General features: G+C 53.0%; 1 protein-coding gene across 5 annotated transcripts in view; it reads left to right on the top strand.

Annotated features, from left to right (window-relative positions):
• The window catches only part of PDE4A (phosphodiesterase 4A), a 43,899-nt gene extending 27,117 nt beyond the window's left edge, over positions 1 to 16,782 (top strand). For 4 of the 5 annotated variants that reach the window (XM_079771542.1, XM_079771545.1, XM_079771544.1 and 1 more), the window contains 14 exons: positions 1,098 to 1,289; positions 2,072 to 2,108; positions 2,208 to 2,278; positions 3,071 to 3,120; positions 3,308 to 3,420; positions 6,833 to 6,926; positions 8,835 to 9,052; positions 10,716 to 10,814; positions 10,922 to 11,086; positions 11,302 to 11,401; positions 11,568 to 11,722; positions 11,940 to 12,062; positions 12,578 to 12,760; positions 14,199 to 16,782. In XM_079771542.1, the coding sequence (XP_079627668.1) occupies positions 1,098 to 1,289; positions 2,072 to 2,108; positions 2,208 to 2,278; positions 3,071 to 3,120; positions 3,308 to 3,420; positions 6,833 to 6,926; positions 8,835 to 9,052; positions 10,716 to 10,814; positions 10,922 to 11,086; positions 11,302 to 11,401; positions 11,568 to 11,722; positions 11,940 to 12,062; positions 12,578 to 12,760; positions 14,199 to 14,882 (2,284 nt within the window). In that variant the 3' untranslated portion in view covers positions 14,883 to 16,782. Of the gene's footprint in view, positions 1 to 1,097; positions 1,290 to 2,071; positions 2,109 to 2,207; positions 2,279 to 3,070; positions 3,121 to 3,307; positions 3,421 to 4,162; positions 5,338 to 6,832; positions 6,927 to 8,834; positions 9,053 to 10,715; positions 10,815 to 10,921; positions 11,087 to 11,301; positions 11,402 to 11,567; positions 11,723 to 11,939; positions 12,063 to 12,577; positions 12,761 to 14,198 lie in introns of those variants that run through there. The other variant, XM_079771546.1, reaches the window with a different exon arrangement.
• Positions 16,783 to 24,607: the final 7,825 nt, after the last annotated feature.

The following is a 24,607-nucleotide window of genomic DNA, read 5'->3' as shown; positions in this document are numbered from 1 at the left end:
GGCAGTAGTATGCTTTTCAGAAAGGGAAATATGAAATAGTATGACAGCGGTTGGTGAGGGGAGGCCTTCCTGAGGAGTCGACTTGTGAGCTGAGGCCTGAAGGAGGTGAAAGGGGAGCCCCTGGGAATCTGGGCAGGGTGAACAGCGGTGCAAAGGCCCTGAGGCGGGAATGTGTATGGAATGTTGAGGGAACAGCGAGGAGGCCACTGAGGCTGGAGCACAGTGAGTGAAGGGTGGAGTGGGAGGTCACAGGGCAGGGCCTTGTGGGCTGCAGTGAGGACTCGGCTTTTCCTCTGAGTGAGTTGGGGGCCATAGAAGGTTCTGAGCAGAGGAGGGGTATGGCCTGACTCTAGGCTCCCTCTGGCTGCTGAGGGGGAAACAGACCGAGGGGCAAAGACAGGAGCCGGGGACCAGGGCAGAGGTGAATGCACTGGTCCAGGCAAGTGATGAGAGGGGGCTGGCCAAAGACGGGCTGAGAAGTGGGCCAATTTTTAAAAATATATATCTTATTAATTTTTTTTACAGAGAGGGTGAGGGATAGAGAGTTTGAAACATCAATGAGAGAGAAACATCCATCAGGTGCCTCCTACACACCCCCAACTGGGGATGTGCCCGCAACCAAGGTACATGCCCTTGACCGGAATCGAACCTGGGACCCTTGAGTCCGCAGGCCGACGCTCTATCCACTGAGCCAAACCGGTTAGGGCAGAAGTGGGCCAATTCTGAATAGATCTGAGCAGTGAGGCTGATTTGAGGTACAGTGGGAAAAGCAGAGTCAATGAGAACCCCACAACTTGGCGTGTGCGTCGTTACTAGGCTAACCTACTGAGAGTCCAGCCCTCCCACAGGTCATTGTCTGTCTTGGTCACTAATGTGTCCCCAGCACCTACTAGCACAACAGAGCCTGGCTCACAGAGGCTCTCAGTACTGTTGATCCCTGCAGTTCTTTGTCAACCATCTCTTTTGGGGCGTCTTTCTCTTCAGTGTCCTCTCTCTGTCCCTCATTTCTGCCAGGAATTCCCTTGGCCCCCCCGTTCCTCTTAACCTCCCCAATGCCATCTCAGCCCCCCTGACCCGGTTCCTGCCCGCCCCTGCAGCTTCGAGGCAGAGAATGGGCCTACCCCGTCACCCGGCCGCAGCCCCCTGGACTCGCAGGCGAGCCCGGGCCTCGTGCTGCACGCCGGGGCGGCCACCAGCCAGCGCCGCGAATCTTTCCTCTACCGCTCCGACAGCGACTATGACATGTCGCCCAAGACCATGTCCCGGAACTCGTCAGTCACCAGCGAGGCGTGAGCACTCCCTAATCCCACCTGCCAGCTATGCCAGGCCGGGCCCTTTCACAGGCTGCCCTTCCCAGCACTGCCCAAGCCCCCCCAGAGGAGGGTAAACAGCCCCCTCCCAAATCAGGAGCTCAGTCCCTTTCTAGCATGTCCATCCAGTGAGTGCCCACCCTGTCTCTGCCCCCCACCCAGCCACACCTAGACCCTCCCTCAGTTCAAGCCCCGACCCTTGTTCATATAGACCCCACCTACCCAACTCACCCATTGGCTCCTGGGGCCAGGCCCCACCTCAGCCTGAGACCCCCCCCTAGTTGAGCCCCTCCCTGCCACTGCTTCCTCCCAGTGTCCACTTCTGAGCATCCTCTCCTCCCCTCCGCCAGCCTTTCCTAAGCCAATTCCCTCATCATTGCCACCTACAGAGGTGTGAGCACCCCCCAGACCTGCTCGGCCCCCTCCCCTCTCATTGGATCCTCCCGCCCTGCCCTACCCATCAAGGTACCCATCTCACACACCCCCTCAGGCCCCTTTCTGCCCTACTCCCCTCCCACCCACTGCTCTCACCTACCCCCACCCACCTGAGCCCTTCTCCCTGACCACCATTTCCTTCAGGCTGGCCCCTGCAGCATGTTCACTCTTGTGAGGTGTAAGTGCCTCTCCCCCCACCCTAAAGAGCCCCCTCCCTGCCCACCAGCCTCCCTGGGCCCGGCCCCCACAGAGTGTCCACCCAGGAGAGTTGCTTCTCTGGCACCCCACTGTGCGGACCCCTGACCTACCCATGTCCTTGATTATAGGTATGCTGAGGACCTCATCGTGACGCCATTTGCCCAGGTGAGACCTCGCCCCTAAGGAGGGAAAGGACTCCAAACCTCCCCCACACTTGGGGACAGGGGCCCAGTACCCTCTCCTTACTGCCGTCCCTGATCCCAGGTGCTGGCCAGTCTCCGGAGTGTTCGCAGCAACTTCTCACTCCTGACCAATGTGCCCATTCCCAGCAACAAGTAAGTTGAGCTGGGCCCCCACAGCCATGATCGTGAGGCTAAGCACACCTGGGTTCCACTCTGGGTTCTGCCTTGTGACCTCAGGCAGGCCCTTGATCTTTCTGTTCAGGTAACAGCTCCCTCTGAGCCAGTAACCTCTTGCCATTCAAATGCCTGAGACACAGAAACTTTTATAAATAAAGACCGAGGGTTCCAGATACAGGCTGGTGAGACCATAGGCAGCCAGCCACCCCAGCCTCGGGCCACTTGCGCCCTTATGCTAACTTGCTGGACAGATAGGATCCTGTGGTGTATCTGTTCCCCTTCATAAAATAAGAATGTAATAGCTCCTCCATTAGATGGCTGCTGTGAGGAGTCCAGAAGATGATATATGGAAAGTGCTAAAACATTGCCCAGCACATAGTAAGTGCTCACTAAATAGGAGTACTTCTTATTTGGGTCAGGGGTATGGCTGAGAGCTGCTGGTCCCTCTGGGAGTGGGGGGGTGGGGGGGGAAAGAGGGCGCGGGGCGAGAGGGGGGATGGAAGGAAGCAGGAACTTTGGAGTCACAAGACCTGACCCTACTGCTGATCAGCCATGTAGTCTCCAGGAAGCTGGTTCACCTCCTTGAACCTCAGTTTCCCTGTCTGTAAAATGGGTTCTTGTGGGTTCTGTGAGAGGCTGCAGAGTACATGGCAGCGTGCCTGGGACACACTGAGCGCTCAGCAAAAGGAATATGGGCACCACTCATGGAGAGGGGTAGCCGGGATCTGGAGGGGCCCAGGCTGGCACTGGAGCCCCATTTCTTTGCAGGCGATCCCCCCTGAGTGGCCCAACCCCAGTCTGCAAGGCCACACTGTCAGGTAAGCCCAGGGGCAGTGGAAAAGGGCCCCTCTTACTGCCCCAGTGGGGGTCCCTCACCCAGGGTAGTTGTTTCATCCCCTTTCCCAGTACCCCACTCACCTGGCAGACCCCATGGCCTCGGGCTGGGGCCTCTGAGGGCCTGCCTGTGGATCCTGTCAGTCATCACCCCTGCTGCCCCTTCTCCAGAGGAGACATGTCAGCAGTTGGCCCGGGAGACGTTGGAGGAGCTGGATTGGTGTCTGGAGCAGCTAGAGACCATGCAGACCTACCGCTCAGTCAGCGAGATGGCGTCCCACAAGGTGTGTGGACCTCCGCCGGCAGGGAGGGCCCAGTGCCTGGGTGGGGCTGTGGGGTGGGGCTGTTCCTAGGCAGAGCCTGTGGGGTGGGGCCTGGGGCGGGGCTAGCAACAGGGCGGTCCCAGTGGGCAGGGCCAATCTGGAAAGGACTATAGGGTGGGGGCACAGCTTCTATAGATTTTTACTTCTCCCAGGACCTAGGAAGCCTGGTTGTGTGTGTGTGTGTGTGTGTGTGTGTGTGTGTGTGTGTGTGTACATCTGTCCATAGACAATCATGTTTCTTGGGGCAGGGGCGTGTGCTTGTATGGTCTACAGGTATGTACCTGTGGCTATGAGTCTGTGTGGCTGTCCATTTGTTGGCTGCACATTTGCAGTGTGGGGTGGGGGTGTGTTCCAAGAGACTGTCAGGAGTGGAGTACACATGTGTACCTGTGGATGGTGTGTGGGTGTGCACAGGCGATTATGCAGGGTTGTGTGTCTACAGGTGTGAGTTGGTCCACATTTGTGGTGTGTCTCTCCATGTGTTTGTGACTCTCTGTGTGTGCTTGCACATGTACGCGTGTGCTTGCAGGGCTGCAGGGGCGGGTGCAGGGCCTCCATGGACAGCTGTGCAGACTGCACAGCCCTAGGATCCCCATTCAGAAAGTAGGCAGAGTGCACGCTGCTCCCTGGAGTTGTGCGGCGTAGTGGCAGCCCCTGTGGGAGGAAGCATCTCGGGAAATGAGTTACAGGTGGGGGTGTCTGTGTTGGGGCAGGGCATATGCCTGTGGGTGGAGATTTGTCTGGGAACACATAAGTCTGAGGGTAATTGTGTCCCTGAGGGTGTGTTGAGTATCTGAGCATGTGACTGCATCTCTGAATGTGAATCTGCGAGTGTGTGTGTGTGTGTGTGTGTCTGTGTGTGTACTCCCTTATGGATCTGTCAGGGTATGTTTGTGTCTCAGGGCACATGGGTATTTGTGTTTGTTTGACAGTGTCTGTGAGTGTGTCGAGTATGTGTTTATAAGTGTGTCCCGTATCTGAGTGTGTGTCCCTCGGCGTGTGTCTCCATGTCTGGGTGTGGGTCTGTGTTCTTGGAAGGGGCGTGTCTGGAGGCATTTGTATCTCCATGTACTCAGCTATATACCTACAAAGCTGTTACCCATCAGAGTTGTGACTGTGTGTGTGTGTGTGTGTGTGTGTGCATGTGGTCAGTGTAGTACTAAAGGCATCTGGATATCTGTGTGTGTTCAGTGTGTCAAGTGTCTGGCTGTGTTCGTGTGGAAGGTGTGTCTCAGAGTGTGCGTATGTCTGTGAGTGTGGGGAGCATCTGGGTGTGTGTCTTTGTCTCTGGGTGTGTCCATGGAGGAGGCATGTCCTCGAGGGGGTGTGTACTGCCCTCCTATCCCGGCAGCCCCACTTGGGCCTGGCCGAGGTCTGTGGGCTCTGATGCCCCTTTAACGCCCCCCCACCCCCGGCACCAGCTGACATCACATGCAGGCTGCCAGTGCTGCAGTGAGCACGCACACACAGGCGCACAAACGGAGCCCAGAGCCTCTGAAGCCGCCTCCTGGGACCCTCGCCCTGCCCCTCCATGGGTAGAGGTCCCTGGCCACCTCCGACCACTGCTGTGGGGGGGCCCGAAGAGGCCAGGGGCTGGCAGACCATGTAACCAGGGCTGCCACCGGGAGCGCGGAGGGGAAGGGAGCCCCCAGCCCTGCTGGGCCGGCCCAGGCCCCTCCGCGGCTCCCCCTTCCACTGCCCACCTGCCCAGCATCCCACCCCCACCCCCACCCCAGACTGTGGTCGTTAACCCCAGGACTCCCCAAGCTCTGCCTCTGTGTGCGGCAGCCCTGAGCAGGGCTAGACTCCAAGATGCCCTTGGTGGATTTCTTCTGCGAGACCTGCTCCAAGCCATGGCTGGTGGGCTGGTGGGACCAGGTAGGGGACCTCTGGGTGGTGGATGGGCAGGAGACCCTCTGACCTCTGACCCTTCAACCTCTGGTCTGAACTTGTGTGTTCAGTTGTGCACATGTGTGGCCTGGAAATGAATGCTTATGACTATGTCTCTGTGTGTGGCCCAGGGCTGGGTGTAGAGGTGGGTGGCTGGGGTGTGGATCTCTCTAGGTGTGACTGTCAGTACACACATGTGTGTCTGCAGTGGTATGGGGCCACCTAACTATATGCTTGTTTGCCTGGGTCATGGGGTAGCCCTGTCTGAGATCATATGGCTCCGATTGTATTGTGTGTTGGACATGTTTGTGAGTCCAGAACTACATGATTTTTCTGGGGCGTGTGACCTCGAGTGTTGGTGACCACCTTATCGTACATGCCCCTTCATTTATGTGTCTGAGGCTGTGTGAACTGTGTAACACAGAAATCTGTGTGCGGTTTGTGACTTTGTGGGTCCATCTTGCTTGCGCGTGTGCGTGTGCGTGTGCGTGTGTGTGTGTGTGCGTGTGTGTGTGTGTGTGTCTTTACGTGTGCCCGGGGTCTCTGGGCAGCACTGGGTGGAGTAAGTGCCCGTCCAGTGTGGGCACTCAGGCTTACCCTTCCTGCCCAGTGTCCCTCTTGCATCTCTGGACAGTGTCGGCTTCTGCTTTTGGGGTGCTTTGGCGGCTTGGGGGCGGGGAGCTGATGCCCTTTCTCCTCCTTGCACAATGTCACAGCAGATGCTGTGTGAAGTAGCATGGGGGCACCAGGAGAGGCCCCCAAGCCCAGTGCCGGCTATATTACATTCATGTGTGCATCTGTCCGCCTCCTGAGGCTAGGGGAGAGGGGGCGATGCTGGGGAAACCCCTCTGCCGGGTGACCAAACTAGGGCTTCCTAAGCTCACTATTCTCCCCTGGTCCAGACAAACCTTTTCTTCGCCCAGAACTTGGGAACTGTGTTCCCTCCTTCCCAACTGGGCTGAGTTCTGGAGGCCAGGAATCCCAGGGAGTGGGGTCCATGTCTGGGGACCCAGGGGCCAGGAGTAGCTCTGGGAAGGCAAGGGTTAAAGGGCCTGCAGCCTACCCCGCCTTTCCCCCAAGCTCAGAAGCTGGTTGGAAGGGGAGTTGCTAAGGAGACTCCCATCTCCATGGCAATGGGATTCTCCTGATACCTCATTGGCTTCCTGTTAGGAGCCCCTCCTTTCCACAGGTGCCCCTCTGGCTCCTCCTTGGGGGGAGGGGGAGAGAGTATGGGCAGGGGAGCCCCACTTCCTCAGGCAAGGAGAGATATGCCCAGTCCTGACTCCCAAAGCCTGGGGACTCCCATCGGAGCTGGAGGAGCGGAAGGGCTGACCCCTCCCTCTGGCAGCTTGCTGGGGGCTCTGTTGGCTGAACAGAGAAATAGGAGGGACTCATGGAGTCTTCAGAAGTTTCTTGGGCGAGGCCGACTTCCCCCCTTTTCCTCGACTCCATCATTCCTTCCTTCTTGCCTCCTTCACCTTAGTTCAAGAGGATGCTAAACCGGGAACTCACACACCTGTCAGAGATGAGCAGGTCAGGAAACCAGGTCTCTGAATACATCTCCACCACATTCCTGGGTGAGTGAAGGGCAGCCCGCACAGGGGTACACACCTGGGCTGGAGGGGCCCCCCAGACCTTGGGTCCTATTGCCCACCTTTGCCCAAGGGACTCTGACTCACCTCTCCAAAGATCAAAGTCACCATGTTCAAGAGTTCCCATACTCATGATGCCCCCAAATCCAGTGGGACCCTAACTTCTGTACAACACCACATTTAAACATCCCTCCCAACTGAAAAGCTCTCCCAAACTCAGTGGAACCCCAATGGAACTCTGAAACTCATGACCCCAAGAAACCCCCAAACTCAAGTAGAATTCCTAAACTTGATAATGCCTCCAGACTGAGCCCTGGCCGCATGGCTCAGTTGGTTGCAGTGTTGTCCTGATGCGCCCCCCGGGTTGTGGGCTGGATCCCTCCTTGGGCGCCTGCTGGAGCCAACTAATGAACGCTTGAATGGGGGGCTTGGCAAGTCTATGTTCCTCTCGCTCTCTCTCTCTCTCTCTGTCTTCCTCTCTCTCTCTCTTAAACCAATACTTAAAAAAAGAAAAAGGAAAGAAAATGCCTCCAGGCTGAAAAGCCCCACAAAAGTCAATAGAATCTGCAAACTTGGAGTCCCCCAAATTAAGAAGAGCCCCCCCCCAAATTCAAGAGAGATGTCTAAACGCAGGAGGGTTCTCAAACGTAAGGAAACTTCTGCCCTGAAGAATCCATAAAAGACCTGCAAACTTTAAATAAAAAACCTTCAAGCTGAAAAGTCTCCCAAATTCAATAGTATCCCCAAACGTTAGATATCCAAACTCAACAGACTTCCAAAGCTTAAGAACCTGGAAGAGATTCCCCAAACTGAGGAGCATTTCCTCTCAGTGGCACCCTAATACAGAATACCCCTCTTTTCTTTTTTAATATATTTTATTGATTTTTCACAGAGAGGAAGGGAGAGGGATAGAGAGCTAGAAACATTGATGAGAGAGAAACATCGACCAGCTGCCTCCTGCACACCCCCCACTGGGGATGTGCCCGCAACCAAGGTACATGCCCTTGACCGGAATCGAACCTGGGACCCCTCAGTCCGCAGGCCGACGCTCTATCCACTGAGCCAAACCGGTTTCGGCAGAATACCCCTCATTTATTGGAACCCTCAAGCTTACCCTACCCTCTGAACTCAAGAGCCCAAGCTGAGAATATTCCTCACAAACTCAGGATTTCACCCTCACAATTCATCACCAAAGACTCCCAAAGTCAGGGGATGTATACCCCACCCCAAGTTTAAGAGAAGGTTCTGATTTTCAAATGCTCCCACCAGTGGGGATGTGGCCGTGCCAAGTTCTGAGATCCAGCCAATGGGAGCATGGCAGGCAAATGACCCAGTAGGGCCCTGTCATTGACTGGGGAGGCCCAGGTCACAATGGGTGGCCCTGACTGGGTTCTGGAGGCCCTTGAAAGCAGAAAAAAGGCTCCAGGGCCTACTTGCCAGGCAGACTGGTGTTACCCAGTAGGGGTGGGGGTCCACGGAGCCAGAGACCACCCTTCCCTCCCTCCTCCCAGCACTGGCCACCCACAACAGTACTCTCTGTCACCATGGAGGTGTCTTCCCAGCCACCTCCAATCAGGGCAGGCAGCTTCTCTCTCTAACATCCCCACCCCACTTCCTGACTTCCCATGCCACCCCCCTGCCAAACCTTGCCATGGGACTGGGGCCACTTCCCAGCTCCTGGCAGGCCCCAAAGTCCCCACTCCAGCCCACCAACTTCCCAGAAAACTTCCTACCTCCCCTCTGGTTTCTAGCTATGGGTAACCAACAGCAGGACACCCAGAAGGAGTCTTCTGTCCTGGGCAAAACTTCCCAAAGCTAATGGGATGGGGGCTGAGGGCCAGATGAGGGCATCTCTGAGGGGGACCCATGCTTACTCTCCTCCATCTTCTACAGACAAGCAGAATGACGTGGAGATCCCATCACCCACAATGAGGGATGGAGAAAGGGCACCTCGGCCGAGACCCTCCCACCAGCCCCCACCCCCGGAGCCACAGTTCCAGCCGATGTCTCACATCACGGGGGTGAAGAAGATGATGCATAGCAGCAGCCTGACGGATGCCAGCATACCCCGCTTTGGGGTGAAGACAGACCAAGAGGAGCTCCTGGCCCAAGTGGGTGGGGGCCCAGCAGGGGCTGGGCTGGAGAGGGGCAGGGGTTCCTGGGGAAGGACTGGGTGCTGGGTTAGCCTGAGATGAGGATTGGGGTGGACCAATCCCTAGAGCATTCCTACGAAACCTTTCGTAAACCCACGCGGTGTAAAATGAAGCCGTTGCCGTTAATTGACGTGTCTTTATTTGGTTTATGATCAAAACAATTACATCCAGTTTTACATGAAGTGTAACACCCTTACAAGCTCTCCTAGGCTTTTCTGATACTTAGGCCACATCTCGCTAACGTTTGCACAAAATAAACTGAGATAAAGCACAGGTGCTCACAGACACCGTTCACGGCTCTGGTGCCTGGATGCCCAGGAGCCCGGTGCGGTCCCTGGGAAGGAGTTTGGCAGGGCCGCTCTCGCTGCTCAGCGTGCTGCCGCCTGTGTAACCGCTGCTGCAAAACAAACGCTAAACGCCGTTTTCTGTTGTGGCTTTTCACCTTTTTTTGTAAAGGCAAAAATCCTCTTTGGATTTCCTTCAGTTAGCAGAAACTAAAGGTACTAATGTAGGTCTGTCATAAAAGCGAGGGGCGCCCTAGCTGGTTTAGCTCAATGGATACAGCGTCAGCCTGCAGACTGAGGGGTCCCGGGTTCGATTCCAGCCAAGGGCACATGCCGGGGTTTCGGGCTCGATCCCCAGTAGGGGGCATGCAGGAGGCAGCCAATCAATGATTCTCCACATTGATGTTTCTCTCTCTCTCCCTCTCCCTTCCTCTCTAAAATCAATAAGATATATTAAAAAAAAAAAAGTGAGGGGCATAACATGAACTTCCTGAGACTCTTGGGAGCAGGAGCGAAAGGAGCTAAGCAAGGAGGTGGTCTCCCTTGGAGCCTGGCCTCAGCTGGATCTCACGGGAGCTGTGAACAGCACCGCAGAGAGGATCCCACCTTGAGGGGAGAGCGCTGGCCTCTGTAGCCCTGTGTCATCACTGGCTGCCCCAGGGTGGATGGCATCAACCCCTCCATGCAGCTCCTGTGGGGACAAAAGCAGTTTTCTGGAGAATGGGGCAGCTGTGAGCCTTAGAAGCAACAGTCTCAGCAGCTAGGAGGTGGGCCAGTGGTCAGTGAAGGGGATTTGGGCAGAACCCCAACAGTGTGCACCGCAGGCCAGACCTGGGTTTGGCGTCTGACCCTTCCGAGAGACCCGGAGCCAAGGGGCCCTCACGTTGATTTGTACAATAGACGTGCTGCTCTCTCAGTGGCTCACTCAGCTGCCATTTATTGTAGCCCTCTGTGAGCTGACCCTGGCCAGTGCTGCCTGGGGTCCCCCAGTGTTTAGCTGGCTCTGTTCTGGATCCTGGGGAGACATGGAAAATTAGCCCATGTTTCTTTCCTCCTGGCACCCATGAGCAGTTTAGCTCGAGGTTCCAGAGTCTTGGGTAAGTCGCATCCCTTCTCTGCCCTTGTCAAATGAGACCAAGTGCTTAGTGCAGTGCCTGGCAGATAATAAGCACTCCATAAACAGTCGCTGTGGTTGCTTTGCTATTTCTCAGCCCAGTAGGACCTGGGCTGTAAATTCTATACTACTGAGCATGCCACCCTCCGGGTCAGCAATAATGGCGCTGCCTTCAGACCTAAGCCCTCACAGGCTCCTGATGTCTGGCCTCCATCTCCTCCAGGAACTGGAGGACCTGAACAAGTGGGGCCTGAACATCTTCCACGTGTCAGATTATGCCCGGGGCCGTTCCCTCAGCTGCGTCATGTACACCATATTCCAGGTAGGGGGGCGCTGAGTGGGGCTGGGTGAGGGGCAGTGTGAGGGAGGGGGCCAGGGCGGGGAGCTAAGGGCTAGTGGGGGTCACCGCCCCTCCATACCTGTCCTCAGGAACGGGACCTCCTGAAGAAGTTCCACATCCCGGTGGACACGATGGTGACATATATGCTGACTCTGGAGGACCACTACCACCAGGACGTGGCCTACCACAACAGCCTGCACGCCGCCGATGTGCTGCAGTCCACCCACGTGCTGCTGGCCACACCTGCGCTGGACGTGAGCACCGCCTCACCCCGTCCCCCTAACCCCCCCTCCCCCCCCGGCTTTGCCCCTCTCTGACTGCCCATCTCTGGTCTGTTTATCCTCTGACTCTGGGCCTCTGACCTCCTTCTCTCTCTGACCCCGTTCCTCTCTCTGATCCTTCTCTTTTTCCCTCTGATCCCCCATCTTTCTAACCCCGTGTCTCTCTGCCTCCCTCTCTCTGCCTCCAGGCTGTATTCACGGACCTGGAGATCCTCGCCGCCCTCTTCGCGGCTGCCATCCACGACGTGGACCACCCTGGGGTCTCCAACCAGTTCCTCATCAACACCAGTGAGTGGCCCTCCGCGGGGGCGGGGCCTGTTGGGCTGGAGGGGCGGGGCCTGTTGGCTGGAGGGGCGGGGCCTGTTGGCTGGAGGGGCGGGGCCTGTTGGGGTGGAGGGGGCGGGGCCCACCTGTGGGCGCTCTCTCCCCCTGACCTCCCGCCGCGCCTGGGTAGATTCGGAGCTGGCGCTCATGTACAATGACGAGTCGGTGCTGGAGAACCACCACCTGGCCGTGGGCTTCAAGCTGCTGCAGCAGGACAACTGTGACATCTTCCAGAACCTCAGCAAACGCCAGCGGCAGAGCCTGCGCAAGATGGTCATCGACATGGTGGGCGGGGCGGGGGCAGAACGGGAAAGGTCTGCTCTGAGGGGTGGCACCTTGGGAAGGTCTGAGTTTGAGACCGAAAGGCCCCTGGGGGGGGGAAGAGTCTTTTGGGGAGACCTGTAGGGACAGGTTGTACCCAGTGAACACTGGAGAAGCTCCGGCCCGCCGGAGGTCTGGCGGGGAGAGTCCATGGCCCCTGTGACAGCCCTCCTGTCCACAGGTGCTGGCCACCGACATGTCCAAGCATATGACGCTCCTAGCTGACCTGAAGACCATGGTAGAAACCAAGAAAGTGACCAGCTCAGGGGTCCTCCTGCTGGACAACTACTCCGACCGCATCCAGGTGCCCCCTTCACACATCCTATAAGAAGACTGGCCCCTCCCCCGCTCCTCCACCCTGCAGACCTGGGTTGCTGCCACTCTCCGAGCCTCCAGCTCTCTTCTTGCCCATCTTCCTGTCTGTTTTTCTCTCTCCCCTCCCATCTTCCCCTTCCAATCCCCACCTGCCTTCCCATCTCCCCCCACTTCCTACCATCTCCCCCAATTCTTTCTTCCCTTCATCAACCCCTCCCTGCCCCTCCCTTCCCCTCTTCCCCACCATCTTCTCTCCCCCACTTCCCCTACCTCCCTCCATCTCCCCACACCTCCCTCCCTCCGTTTTCCTCCTTCCCTCTGCCCTTTCCTCCATTAACCCCTTCTTATCTCCCTCCTCTCCCCCACTCATCTCCCCCTTTATTCCTCTGTCTCTCTTCATCTTCCCCTTACCCACTCTCCCCACAAGGGGGGAAGGTAAGGAAGCCTGAAGCCTCAGACTGGGACGGGGGAGCATGGCCTCTGAAGGTCCTGTGCCCTGTGCAGGTCCTGAGGAACATGGTGCACTGTGCGGACCTCAGCAACCCCACCAAGCCGCTGGACCTGTACCGCCAGTGGACAGACCGCATCATGGCCGAGTTCTTCCAGCAGGGCGACCGCGAACGGGAGCGTGGCATGGAGATCAGCCCCATGTGCGATAAGCACACGGCCTCGGTGGAGAAGTCTCAGGTACAGCGCAGGGCACCAGCCTCCCACCCCATCCGCGCCTGGAGCTTCAAGCCCAGAAGGTCCTGACCTGCTTCAAGTCTTAGTTTGTTTTTTCTTTCGATATTTGTTTGTATTTTTTTAATATATATTTGTACTGATTTCAGAGAGGGAGAGAGAGAGATAGAAACATCGATGATGAGAGAGAATCACTGATCGACTGCCTCCTGGAAACCCCACACTAGGGATCCAGCCAGCAACCCGAGCATGTGCCCTGACCTGGGAATTGAACCATGACCTCCTGATTCATAGGTCAACGCTCAACCACGGAGCCATGCTGGCAGGGCATTCTTTTCTTTTCTTTTATAATATATTTTATTGATTTTTTACAGAGAGGAAGGGAGAGGGATAGAGAGTTAGAAACATCAATCAGCTGCCTCCTGCACACTCCCTACTGGGGATGTGCCGGCAACCAAGGTACATGCCCTTGACCGGAATCGAACTCGGGACCCTTCAGTCCGCAGGCCGACGCTCTATCCACTGAGCCAAACCTCTTAGGGCGAGGGCATTCTTTTCTACCTTGATAGGAAATACGCAGCATTTTCTCCTCCACAGAACAACCAAACTGAGCCTCTGGCACACACATCTTCAGACAGTTCTAACTCATTTGCAGCAACTGCCATAGTATCACTAATGCTTAGCTGGCCCTTAGTTACAGGCCTTATGCTGATTCAGCCTGTTTCTGGTATCCTAACTTGGCCAATGAATCGGTCCCTGATTTTTAGAGGATTTTGAAATGAGATGCATTGACTTGTCTACTAGTATATGTGCTGATTAATTTAACAAGAGGGACAAGAATGCCCTCTCATAAAAAACTCAGCACCTAAGTGTGAATGTAAGAGTTTCTGACCCTCCCCACTCCTAGTCTCCTCCCAGTGAGACCCACCTTTTCCAGTCTGGTGTGTATGCCCTTCTAGACCGGGATTACCCAGCCTTGGCTGGGTTGGCAGTTGGGGCCAGATCCTTCTCTGTGGTGGGGCCGTCCTGTGCATCTTACGGTGTGGAGCGGCATCCTTGGCCTTCACCCACTAGATGCCAGGAACACCCTCCCCTTTCTGGGCATAACAATCAAAAATGTCTCCAGACATTTTCAAATGTCTCCTGGGCCTGCAGATCATCCCCACCCTTGATGAAAGCCAGTTTCATAGTTTTATTATATAGTCACTAGAGACCCAGTGCACAGATTCGTGCACTGGTGGGGTCCCTCGGCCTGGCCTGTGCCCTCTCACAATCTGGGACCCTTCGGGGGATGTCGGAGAGCTGGTTTCATCCTGATCCCACAGGCCAGCTGAAAACTACATTTCCCAGTCTCCCTTTTAAATTTTATTAGATCCCTCAGCATGGCGGTGCCATCTTTACCACGGCGGCCACAGGTTCATTATCCTTCTTCTCCCTTCCCCAGGTGGGTTTCATTGACTATATTGTGCACCCACTGTGGGAGACATGGGCTGACTTGGTCCACCCAGATGCCCAGGAGATCCTGGACACATTGGAAGATAACCGGGACTGGTACTACAGCGCCATTCGGCAGAGCCCGTCGCCACCGCCTGAGGAGGAGCCGGAGGGGCCAGACCACCCAACCCCACCTGATAAGTTCCAGTTTGAGCTGACGCTGGATGAAGAGGAGGAGGAGGCGGCGTCCTCTGCCCTGGGTGCAGTTGAGGTGCAGGAATTATTCATGGCTCAGGATGCATCCCCAGCGGAGGAACTGTTGGATGTCGATGGCCAAGATGCATCCACGGAGGTGGGGGTAGAGGAAATGTCCTTGACGCAGCAAGCAGACAGTGTGGCTGTGGGCCAGGATGAGTCCACATCCCCAGATGCACCGGTGGATGCCATGGGCTGTAGCAGCTCCCACGCCCTGTCTCCAGAGAGCCCCGCTCTGCCTGCCTTGAGGACCCCACCCACTCCAGAGGCTGCCCCGGGCCTCCGGGGCCTCCCCTCCAAGGCAGCCGAGGTGGGGGCCCAGAAAGAGCATCATCAGGCTGCCAAGAGGGCGTGCTGTGCCTGCACAGGGACACTGGGCGAGGACCCACACACACTCCCAGCCCCTGGTGGGTGGGGGTCTGCTGGAGGCCCTACCTGAGCCTCAGCCTCTACACCCTTTTACCCGTCCCGCCTCCTTTCACCACCATCGTCCCCCGACTGCCTCCTGCACTGCCTCAAAGACTCTTCGGCCTCCTGAGAAAAAAGAAAACAGAAAAGTGGGGTTTTTTTCTCTTTTCTTTTTTTCCCCTTTCCCCCCCACCCCCAACCCAACCCACGGGGCCACATTTTGGAGGTGGGGCCTGGGGAAGGAGGGGCTGAGGTTCTGGAAGGGGTTTTATTTTTGGAATTTTCATTGTTACATTTTTAGAAAAAAAGAAAAAAAAACAGGGAAAAAAAAAAAACAGGATGAAACACAGCAACTGTAGATGCTCCTGTTCCCGGCTCCCCTGGTCCATCTCCGACCCCTCCCCCCTCCCAGGCCCCAGGCCCCAGGCCCAGTCTTCCAGCCTCTGTGGGCTCTCCACCTGAGCCCAAGCAGGCGTAAGGTCTCCTTCCAGGCTCTTCCTAACTTTGAAGGGTTTCTAGAATCCAGCCAGGGAATAGCCATTCTGGGCAGGGGCCCAGTGGGGCGGGTCACTGTGAGAGGCCCCAGCTCCAGCCCCTCTCAGGCTCACTGCCTCCCCGCCAAGTCTTCCACCTCATTTTGCACAAACCTGGCAATATTGACTCGGGGACAGGCGTGGGGATGCTGTACAACTTAGGATGCTGGGAGGGGAAGGTGTGAGGGGGACGTTTGCACCACCAGCCTGGGGTCTGAGCTCTGAGGAGGGCCTGATCCTCCCTCCACTTGCCACCCCCTACCCCTTCCACTTTGGGTTCCGTTTGACTTTTCTCCATTTGGGGGGACGGCTCCAAGCTGCACCCCCTGCTTCCAGCTGCTTCTCCTCTTGTTTCTGCCTTAATGATTCTCATGGCCATAGGAGAGGGTTGCAGTGGCTCCCACCTGCACCTTGGGTGGGGCGGGGCCAGACCCAGAGCCCCATCCTAGGCATCCCCCCAGCATCCTCCTGCCCCCCCTCCCTGACCCTTTGCCCTAGGAGGAAGCAATAATGGTGTACACCCACATTCCCTTTCTGGGCCTCCCTACCCTGGCACCAAAGTCATTTCTCCTTTGTTCCACCTTGCCAAGCCTCCCCTAACTATTCCCCAAGCAATATGACAGACAGATGCAAGGCCATTTCTCTCCAAGCCATGGGGGACTGTTTGGAAGGAAGGCCCCCCTCCTCCCTCTCCCCTATTCCCCGTGGCCTGGTTCTGCAGTTGGGTGGGGCAGGGCCTCTCTCATTGCCCCCACCCCTTCGATTCTGAGCACACGGTACTGTAGCCTCCCCCTCCCTGCAGCCTTCCATCTGTCTGTCTATCCCACTGGGGAGTACCACCCTCTCCCACCCTCATGATACTGTACAGGGTTCATCTTTGTAGCGCAAGTAGTTTCTGTCCTAGCCGGCAACCGGAGTGGGCCTTTTTTGTTTGTTTTCTTGTTTTCCTCTTTCTTTTTGTTTGTACATACTGTAAGGTTGGTTTGTAAATTTATTCTACAGAGGCAAAAAGGGAAAATAAATTTGCCCTTCCCCGGCTGACCCAGTCAGGGAAGGAAGGGTGGGGATCTCCCAAGAGGGAGAATCCCTATTCCAGTTGTATTATACCAACTGTACCATAGACCCCAAAAGGGTGGGCTCGGCGCTGTTTGATGGGGAGTCGGTTCATCCAGGGGGTGAGGGCTGGGCAGAGCCTGTCCCTCCCCCTGCCCAGGGCTGGGTTCAACTGGCAACAGTTGAGATGGACCATCCCACCCCCAATCAGGGCTCCTCTCTCCATGGGGGGTGCACAAGACCCCCGGGAGGTACTCCAGTTTATCCACTTTGAGGGTCAATCAATCAGTCCATTGATCGATAATCTTTCGATCTTGTCTCCAATTAAACCGAGGCTTTCACTGATCTTCCTGGCTAACGTGGCTTTCTTTCCCACCTGGTGCTTGAGGTGCGCCTCTCCAGAACGGTCTGCCTGGGGCGGGAGGTGAGGGAAGGGGTTCTGACCCTATCCCTCCCCAAGTACAGGGAACTTGAGGGGGTTGCAGGGAGCTTGGCGGAAAGCAGCTTCCAGGCGTGGGCTAGGTCCTGGCACATGGAACTCCAGGTTGTAAAACGGAGGTTGAGACCATGCAGTCTGTGGAGGCCAGCAGACCCAGGTAACCTGGCTTCTGCCACACAGAACATATCTGACACAACTCGGGTTCTTCTGGAATCTCAAAATCACCCCGGGAAACCTCCAGGAGGCCTGTTGACACCTTCACCATGATTGACACTTCTGGCTGCCAGGTCATGACAAAATGTTTTGGGCAAATTCTGCCGTGTAGATGTTAAACTTGATTACCAGGCACAAGAGAATCTACACCTGTAAATCCCATGAATTCCCAGCATTCTGTCCATGTTGGCGTTGCAACCTTCATGTTGCATGAAAACAAAACCAAGGCACAAACCTGAATAATTTAAAGGCAGGATTCTGTGTTGCTTCGGGCCTGGTAGTCTTATGGGTATCAGGCAAGCTGAACCCTCCAAATTAATAATGACTGGACAAAGAACAGGCTTGGGTTATAAACTGTTTTCTTAATTGGTTCATACAAGGTTAGGGAGTGAGTGAGTCTCATATTTTAACCAATCCACATATTTTAATACTATTAATTCCACCCGTGGGAGCCCCCTTTTCCAACCTTTACCAGGCTAATTAATGAGCCCCCAATTTCACCTATTCAACAGTGCTGCCCTGGCCAGTGTGGCTCAGTTGGTTGGGCATTTTCTCATGTACCTAAAGGTTGCTGGTTCAATTCCCAGTCGGGGTATATGCCCAGGTTGATTGATGTTTCACTCTCACATCCATATTTCTCTTTCTCTCCCTCTCCCTTCCTCTCTCTCTAAAAAACCTTAAACAACAAAAACACAAACGGTGCTGACATTCATTATGCTAACGAGCAAAACTCCCCAGGTAGATAGAGATGGATAGGGGAAGTGTTTGTGATGTGGGCTTTTGGACTAGAATACTGGCTGCCTCTGGGATGTAATAAGCAAATACACACACACACATACACATACACACACACGCACACACATACACACACGTGCGCGCGCGCACACACACACGCACGCACGCACACAGTACTTGAGTGGTTAAGCACCGTGGGATCAGTAGATGTATATATTACAGCTTGTGTGTTTTGAAACAAAATGAAGAGAGCTTCCTTGAATCTAAGGAAAAGTTGACACACCTACTCTGCCATCCATCACTAGCACCAGAGACCAGTTTGGATCCCAGCTCTAGCTATGTGCCCTAGGGTGTGATCTCTCTGACCTCAGTTGTCTCATCTGTAAAACGGGATAAAAATCTCAGACTTATAGAGTCAGTCTTGAGCAGCGCTGTCCAGTTGAAACTTTCTATGATGGGAATGTCCTATGTCTGTGCTATCAACATAGTAGCCACTAGCCCCATGTGGCTATTAAGCACTTGAAATATCGCTAGTGCTACTGAGAAACTGGAGTTTTAATTTTCCTTTACATTAAGTAGCCACACGTAGCCGATGGCTACTGTATCAGACTGCACAGTTCTGGGACTTAAGTCTGAGAGGGATGGAGAGGATTTAGTGCATCTAGGTTTGTGTATGCTTGACTGTGGTTTAAAGATTCACAGTAGATATCCTGGTCAAGAGGAGTGGAGGCAGCCTGGGCCCAGAGAGGAGAAGCAATGCTGGAAAACTAGCTAGAAGTTTCCAGAGAATCTGAACTTTGTGCAAGAAGCAGAGAAGAGAACCAGCTCTTTCCCCAAGGGTGTTTCAAAGGGAGGCAGAGTCGGGGAAAGGGTATCAGGATGGGGGTCAGGAGGCAACAATACTCACCCCAGATTGCAGGGGATGGTCAGGTGGGCCCGGGTTAGCCTTTTTACTCCAGGCCTCAGTTTCCCCCAGTGTAAAAGGGCAGGCGTGATGTCCCAAATGTCTTCGGTGTTGGGACAAAGTTGACAGGCTGAGAATGTTGGCCAAAGGGCAGAGGTGGCATGTGACCATCACTGGCTCTTTAAAATCCTCCTGATGGGGAGTTCAGCTTTCCTCAGGCGAAGATGACCAAGGGCAGGGAGGCCTTGTAATCTGAATAGGGCTGGGTAAACTGGAGAAGGGGTGGAGTCAGTTTATTCTCTGAAGTTGACATCAGCCCCTTGCAGGCTACAGAGTCTTAAGCAAACAGCTCCGCCTCTCCCAGCCTTTCCAGGGCTCTGGTCTCATTAGGAGGATTATTTTATTCACTCTCCAGCGATCCTCGAGGTATGTACTATCATAGGCTCTGTTTTGCAGGAGAGGAAACTGAGGCCAAGAAAGGATTTCACAATGTTGGGGAAATTCCGGGAAATAAGGCCAGGATCTCACTTTACCTGGTGCCTGTTCCACAATGATAGCTGCCTGATACTTTTATATTATTACCGTTATTTTATTTCACACACACAAAATCTTGAGATGTGGGTAATATTTTTCCCTCTTTCACAGTATAAAACTACAGGGAAGTACAAATGAAAAGCACTGTTTTCCTTTTTTATCTATTGGCAAATAATGAATATATAAACCATTCTGGGGTGGGCAAAGCACTTTTATAGCTCGTTAGTGCTCACGAAAGTCGACACACAGAACTTCCCAGGAGTGATCTGTCAATATTTATCAAAAACATAACAACTGTGCGTGCATTTTGACCCAGCCATTGCAGTTTTAAAAGTACTTATCCTAAAGAAACAGTTGGATGAAAACCATAAGATGCAGGTACAAAAGGCCCACACTGGTGTTGGTCAGAATATTAAAGAATTATTAAAGACCCAGATGTCCAATCTAGGGAGTCATTAAATTATGCTTTGCTGGCACAATGGAATAATATGCAGCCATTAAGAACAATAAGGTGAGTGCTGGCCTGTGTTTCTCAGTAGTTAGCGTGTCGTCAGCCTGTCCCGGAAGGGTCAGGGTTAGATTCTCAGTCAAGGGCACATACCTGGGTTGCAGGTTCGATCCCCAGTCAGAGCTTGTGCAGAAGGCAACCAATTGATATGTCTCTCACATCAATGTTTCCTCTCTCTCTCTCTCTCTCTCTCTCTCTCTATCTATCTCTCTCTTTCTCTCCCCTTCCCTCCCTTCTTTCCACTCCCTCTAAAAAGCAATGGAAAAACAGCCTCAGGTGAGGATTAAACAATAAGGTGAGTCCACATTGAAATGACAAGATGTTTAACGTGAGAAGGGCAGGTTTCAAAACATTCTGCATTATATATGATCCTACTAAATATGTGCAGTTTGTCCATCAAAATATTAACAGTTCGCCAATGGGAGGATTAAAAGAGATCTGTGTTTTCTGTTCTGTAATCTTAGCAGTGAGCATGTTTTAAGTACTTTTATAATCAAGGGGAAAGTTATTCCATAATCAGAAGAAATAAAAGCTGGTAGCTGTTATCTGGGAACCACAAAGGCATGGTAGATAAGCACGCAGGCTCTGGATTCAGCTTGCTGGGGTTCTAGTTCCGACTCTGCCAGTTAATGATTGGGTTAGTCTGAGCAGGTGACTTACCGGCTCTGTACCTCAGTTTCCCTCCTTGTAAAATGCAAATAATAACAGCCCAGGTTTTCTAGGCGATTACTATGTGCCGGGCACTGTTTGTTTTACGCATTGCACTTAATTCTCACAAGAGCCTATAAAGTAGATAATATTGTTATAAAATGCGTCATAGGGCACCCAATCTGTGGGAGCTCGAGTCCCCGAGCGCCCCTAGAATAGCGCTAAGGAACTACAGCCGGGCAGAAAGTCGCGCACGCGCAGACCGGGAAGGAGGCGTGGCGAGGGCAGGCGGGAGATTTTCCCGCGACACGATTGGCTGGCCCGCGAGGGGCGGGCCGTTTCGCCTTCAGAGCCCGAGGGCTCGGCGAGCGGAGGGACGCGGACTGGAGCAGGTGAGACGCACCCCTGAGGCGGGCGAGGGGACCTGCTGTCAGGTGTCACTCCCTTCCGGAGAGGGACCACAACGTCGGTTCCACTTTCTTAGAGGAACCCCCGCGTCACCCCCCTGTCCTGAGAGTACCCTGGCGTCATCCCCCCACACACACACACCTTGAGGGTAACACCGGACGCCGCCCCTTTCTCCTGAGAGTGATCCCTGAGACGCCCACCTTTCCCAGGAAGGACCCCGGCGTCCTCTCTCCCTCCTGGGGTGAACCCTAACATCGGTTCTTCCTCCTGAGAGTGACGTCAGAGTCGTCCCCGCTTCCTTCGGTGCGGACAGGACCCTGGTCTCAGTCCCCTTCCTGATGGGGCCCCAGAATCCTTCCTGAGGGAGACTGGCGTCACGCCCTCTTCCTGAGGGGTCCCCTCCCGTGACTGTCTCTCTTCCTACGGGGACCCCAGGTCACTCCCGCTTCCTCAAAGGTCCCCAGTATGGTTCCTGCTTCCTGGAAAGTGGCTGGACTCTGTCCCCCTCCCCCTTTCCTGATGGCTTCCTGTCATTGCCATCCTCACTCCCTGAACGGACCGTTATCCCCCTTTGCTCTGAGGTGTCCCCTTCCTCCCTTCCAATTTGAGGTGCCCCCGTGCAAAAAGGCTCCAGTGGTCCCCACACATATGAGAAGCCCCCTCCTGCGCTCCCCTTCCCCAGTTGGGGAGAAGGGAAGGCAAGACTCAGACCACCCTCTGGCCGGCTGGGGCCTGGGGCGGGGAGTGAAACCAGCTAATAAAGGAACTCACTATGTCACAGGAGAAATCATTTAAGGAACTGGGGCTGTTTCTCCTAAAAATGGAAGCTGCAGGAAGGATCTAAAGCTGCCCTAAACTATTTATCAAGTACTTCTCACCGTTTTTGACATCAGGTACTTATTCAACGACTGAAAATGTGCGGAACTGTCACCTGGAACAGGGATTACTTTGTTTCATGGTTTCAAGAGATGGTAACAGTTAGATTCTAACTGTTAGAAGGAGGTCAAAAGGGCTTTCTAGTGTTGAACTGAAATCCAAATGGCTGAGTGTCTTACTCCTGCACAGAACTGGGGAAATCCACACCCTCGGAGAAACATCTAGAAGATGTGGCCAATTCCATTCAGTCACGAAAGTGTTTCTTGTAAATCCATTGTGACCAAGAATTCACCTGGAAATAGTTCCTCTTTTCATTAACATTCAAATACATGTGAAGCTCTTATCGTGTGCCCGTAAATAAAGTGGTGAACAAGGCCGAAAAACAAAAGGGTAACGATGAATACAAAGCGGACAAATGCATCATGACTTCTGCAAGCTACATTTTTCTAGAGCTTTCTGGTTGTATGTTAATGAACAATCAAGCAAATATCTGTCTCTCTCCCTCATTGGCTGTAGGCTGCAGGAGGGCAGAAGCCATGTCTTCGCTCCCAATTGTCTACACTGAGCCTGGAACACGGTAGGCACTGAAGTATCTGTTGTTCCCGCCCTAACACTTCACTAGGTGAATCCCTAGAGGAGCTGGGACATGGCCAGGGAGGGTGAAATATGATAAGTAAGAGGAAAGCACAGCTCAGAGTTGACAGGGACCCCACGTGCAAGAACTGAGACTCACAATTGATTTACCAACTCCTTGGCTAATTCATTTAATCTTTCTTGACCCTGAAGCTGAAAGCAAGTGAAGGCAAAGAGGCAGCCTAAGTCAACATCAGGCTGCTGTGTTTCCAATTTATCACCAAAGTTGTTTAGATCAGCTGATTAAATCCCAGAGGGTTCTGGGATATGTAGTCTGAGAAGTATTCCTGGATGCCATGCTTAAACTGTAGCACAATAAAATCAAAGTTACAACGCTGAGGTGTGGATGTGGGGCTGAAGCTCTCTCAGGAGGAAGAAGTCCTTTAAATGGGGAGCTTCTGGGATGCATTTGCAGTAGTTGTATTTGATTTATAAAAAATATAGTTTTCCCAGAAGTTTTGAAGAATGATAATTTAAAAAAATAACAAGTCAAGGTCAAGGGCATTCTACACCCTGGGGACCCATTCAATCTTGTTCCTTTTCTAACTTCTCTGGAAATAGTTCCTCTTTTCATACAGAGGCCCACAAGAGGGTGCTACACTCCTTTTAGACCTACCTTCTTGTATCAGCCCAAAGGCCACAGGGAGCTACAAAACCATCATTAAAATAAGACAGAAAGTGCTGATTTCACACCGGTGATGACAGTCAATGAGTAATCTAAAGTAACCCAAGTAAAGGACTCTGAGGACATTAAATGTTATCATTTATCATTCTCACTTTAACAATCTTGATAAATCAGATTAATCTCATGTTCTCAGTACTTACCTCATTCCTAGTCAATAACACTACATTTATTGTGTTTTTACTGTATTTGCCAGATACTAGGTACTATTATCACCGTTTTACAGATGAGGAAAGTGAGGCACAGAGATTTGCACTAAGTGCTAGATATGGATCTCAACCCTAGTTGGTAGACTCTACTGGATTATTATTTTTTATTTTCTTAAATTCTATCTTCTGTAATATATATGCCCACTAACATTTATAATTTAAAACCAGCATACACTCTAAAGGGAGAAGATATTCACTGATGCAAAGGTACAATGTATCATATATGCAAGAGACTGTACATCCAGAACTACAGTGCCTTTCACAGAGTTGAAAGTTACCTTAGACAACATCCAGTTAATTGAGTGTGGGGAGTTACTTGACCAGTGTCACCATGAGTCCATCCTGTCTTTCATCTTCACCTTTCTTATCTCTTTGTGTACTGGAACTTCCCTTCAGCTTATAAATATGGTGTCTTCTGAATCTTAACAGCAGAACTCCAAACCCCCCATGACCCCTTTGTTCCTCTCCAGCTATCATCTGATCTTTCTCTGCCTCACACAAATGTCTCAAATGACATGTTCCCTTCCTCGGCTTCTTTCACTGACTCAGTGTTGTCTCCGTGGCAACACTGCCTTTTTTTAAGGAGGCACTCAATAAATATTTATCGAAGGAATCTATTGCTTTACCTTCACTATTTTTCCAAAATGATTCTCAGTAAGGTTACTTCCCAATCACCAAATCCACTGGGCATTTGAAGATGTCTATTTTTCTGAACCTTTTTTCACTTAATGATGTTGTTCCTTAAAACATTTTGTGCTCAACATTTTCTCTACTAGGCTTCTGTGACACTACTTTTTTCTAGTTCTCCTCATAATTTTCTGCTGCTGTTATGTTTCTATTAGGGTTTTTCTTACTCCCATCTACTCCTTAAATGTTTCTCAGAATTTCCCTTTAACCTATTGTTCTTGTTCTACACTCATATGTCTCGAAGTGTGTTCCCTGAACAAGTGGCATCAGCATCAACTGGAAACTTGTTAGAAATTCAGTTCTTTGGCACTCACCTACTGAATAATAGACCTCTGAAAAATTCAACACCCATTTAAGATTTTTTAAAATTAGGAGCTTCCTGAACTTGACAAAGTTTTCAGCAAAACTTAAGGCATAGATTACAGAAAATCTTTTGGCAAACATCAGTTTTAATGTTGGGACATTAGAATCAGTTGCCTTATAGTTAGGAATAAAACAACTATAGCCTGGCTGGTATGGCTCCGTGGTTGAGTGTTGACCTATGAATCAGGAGGTCACAGTTCAATTTCTGGTCAGTGTTGCCAGCTCGATCCCCAGTAGGGTGCATGCAGGAGGCAGCCGATCAATGATTCTCTCTCATCATTGATGTTTCTATCCCTCTCTCCCTCTCCTTTCCTCTCTAAAATCAATAAAA

Source organism: Cnephaeus nilssonii (assembly GCF_951640355.1).
Source record: "Cnephaeus nilssonii genome assembly, chromosome: 5".
NCBI lineage: Eukaryota > Metazoa > Chordata > Mammalia > Chiroptera > Vespertilionidae > Cnephaeus > Cnephaeus nilssonii.
Note: the sequence above shows the minus strand (reverse complement) of the source record. Positions and strands in the feature narration are given on the sequence as shown.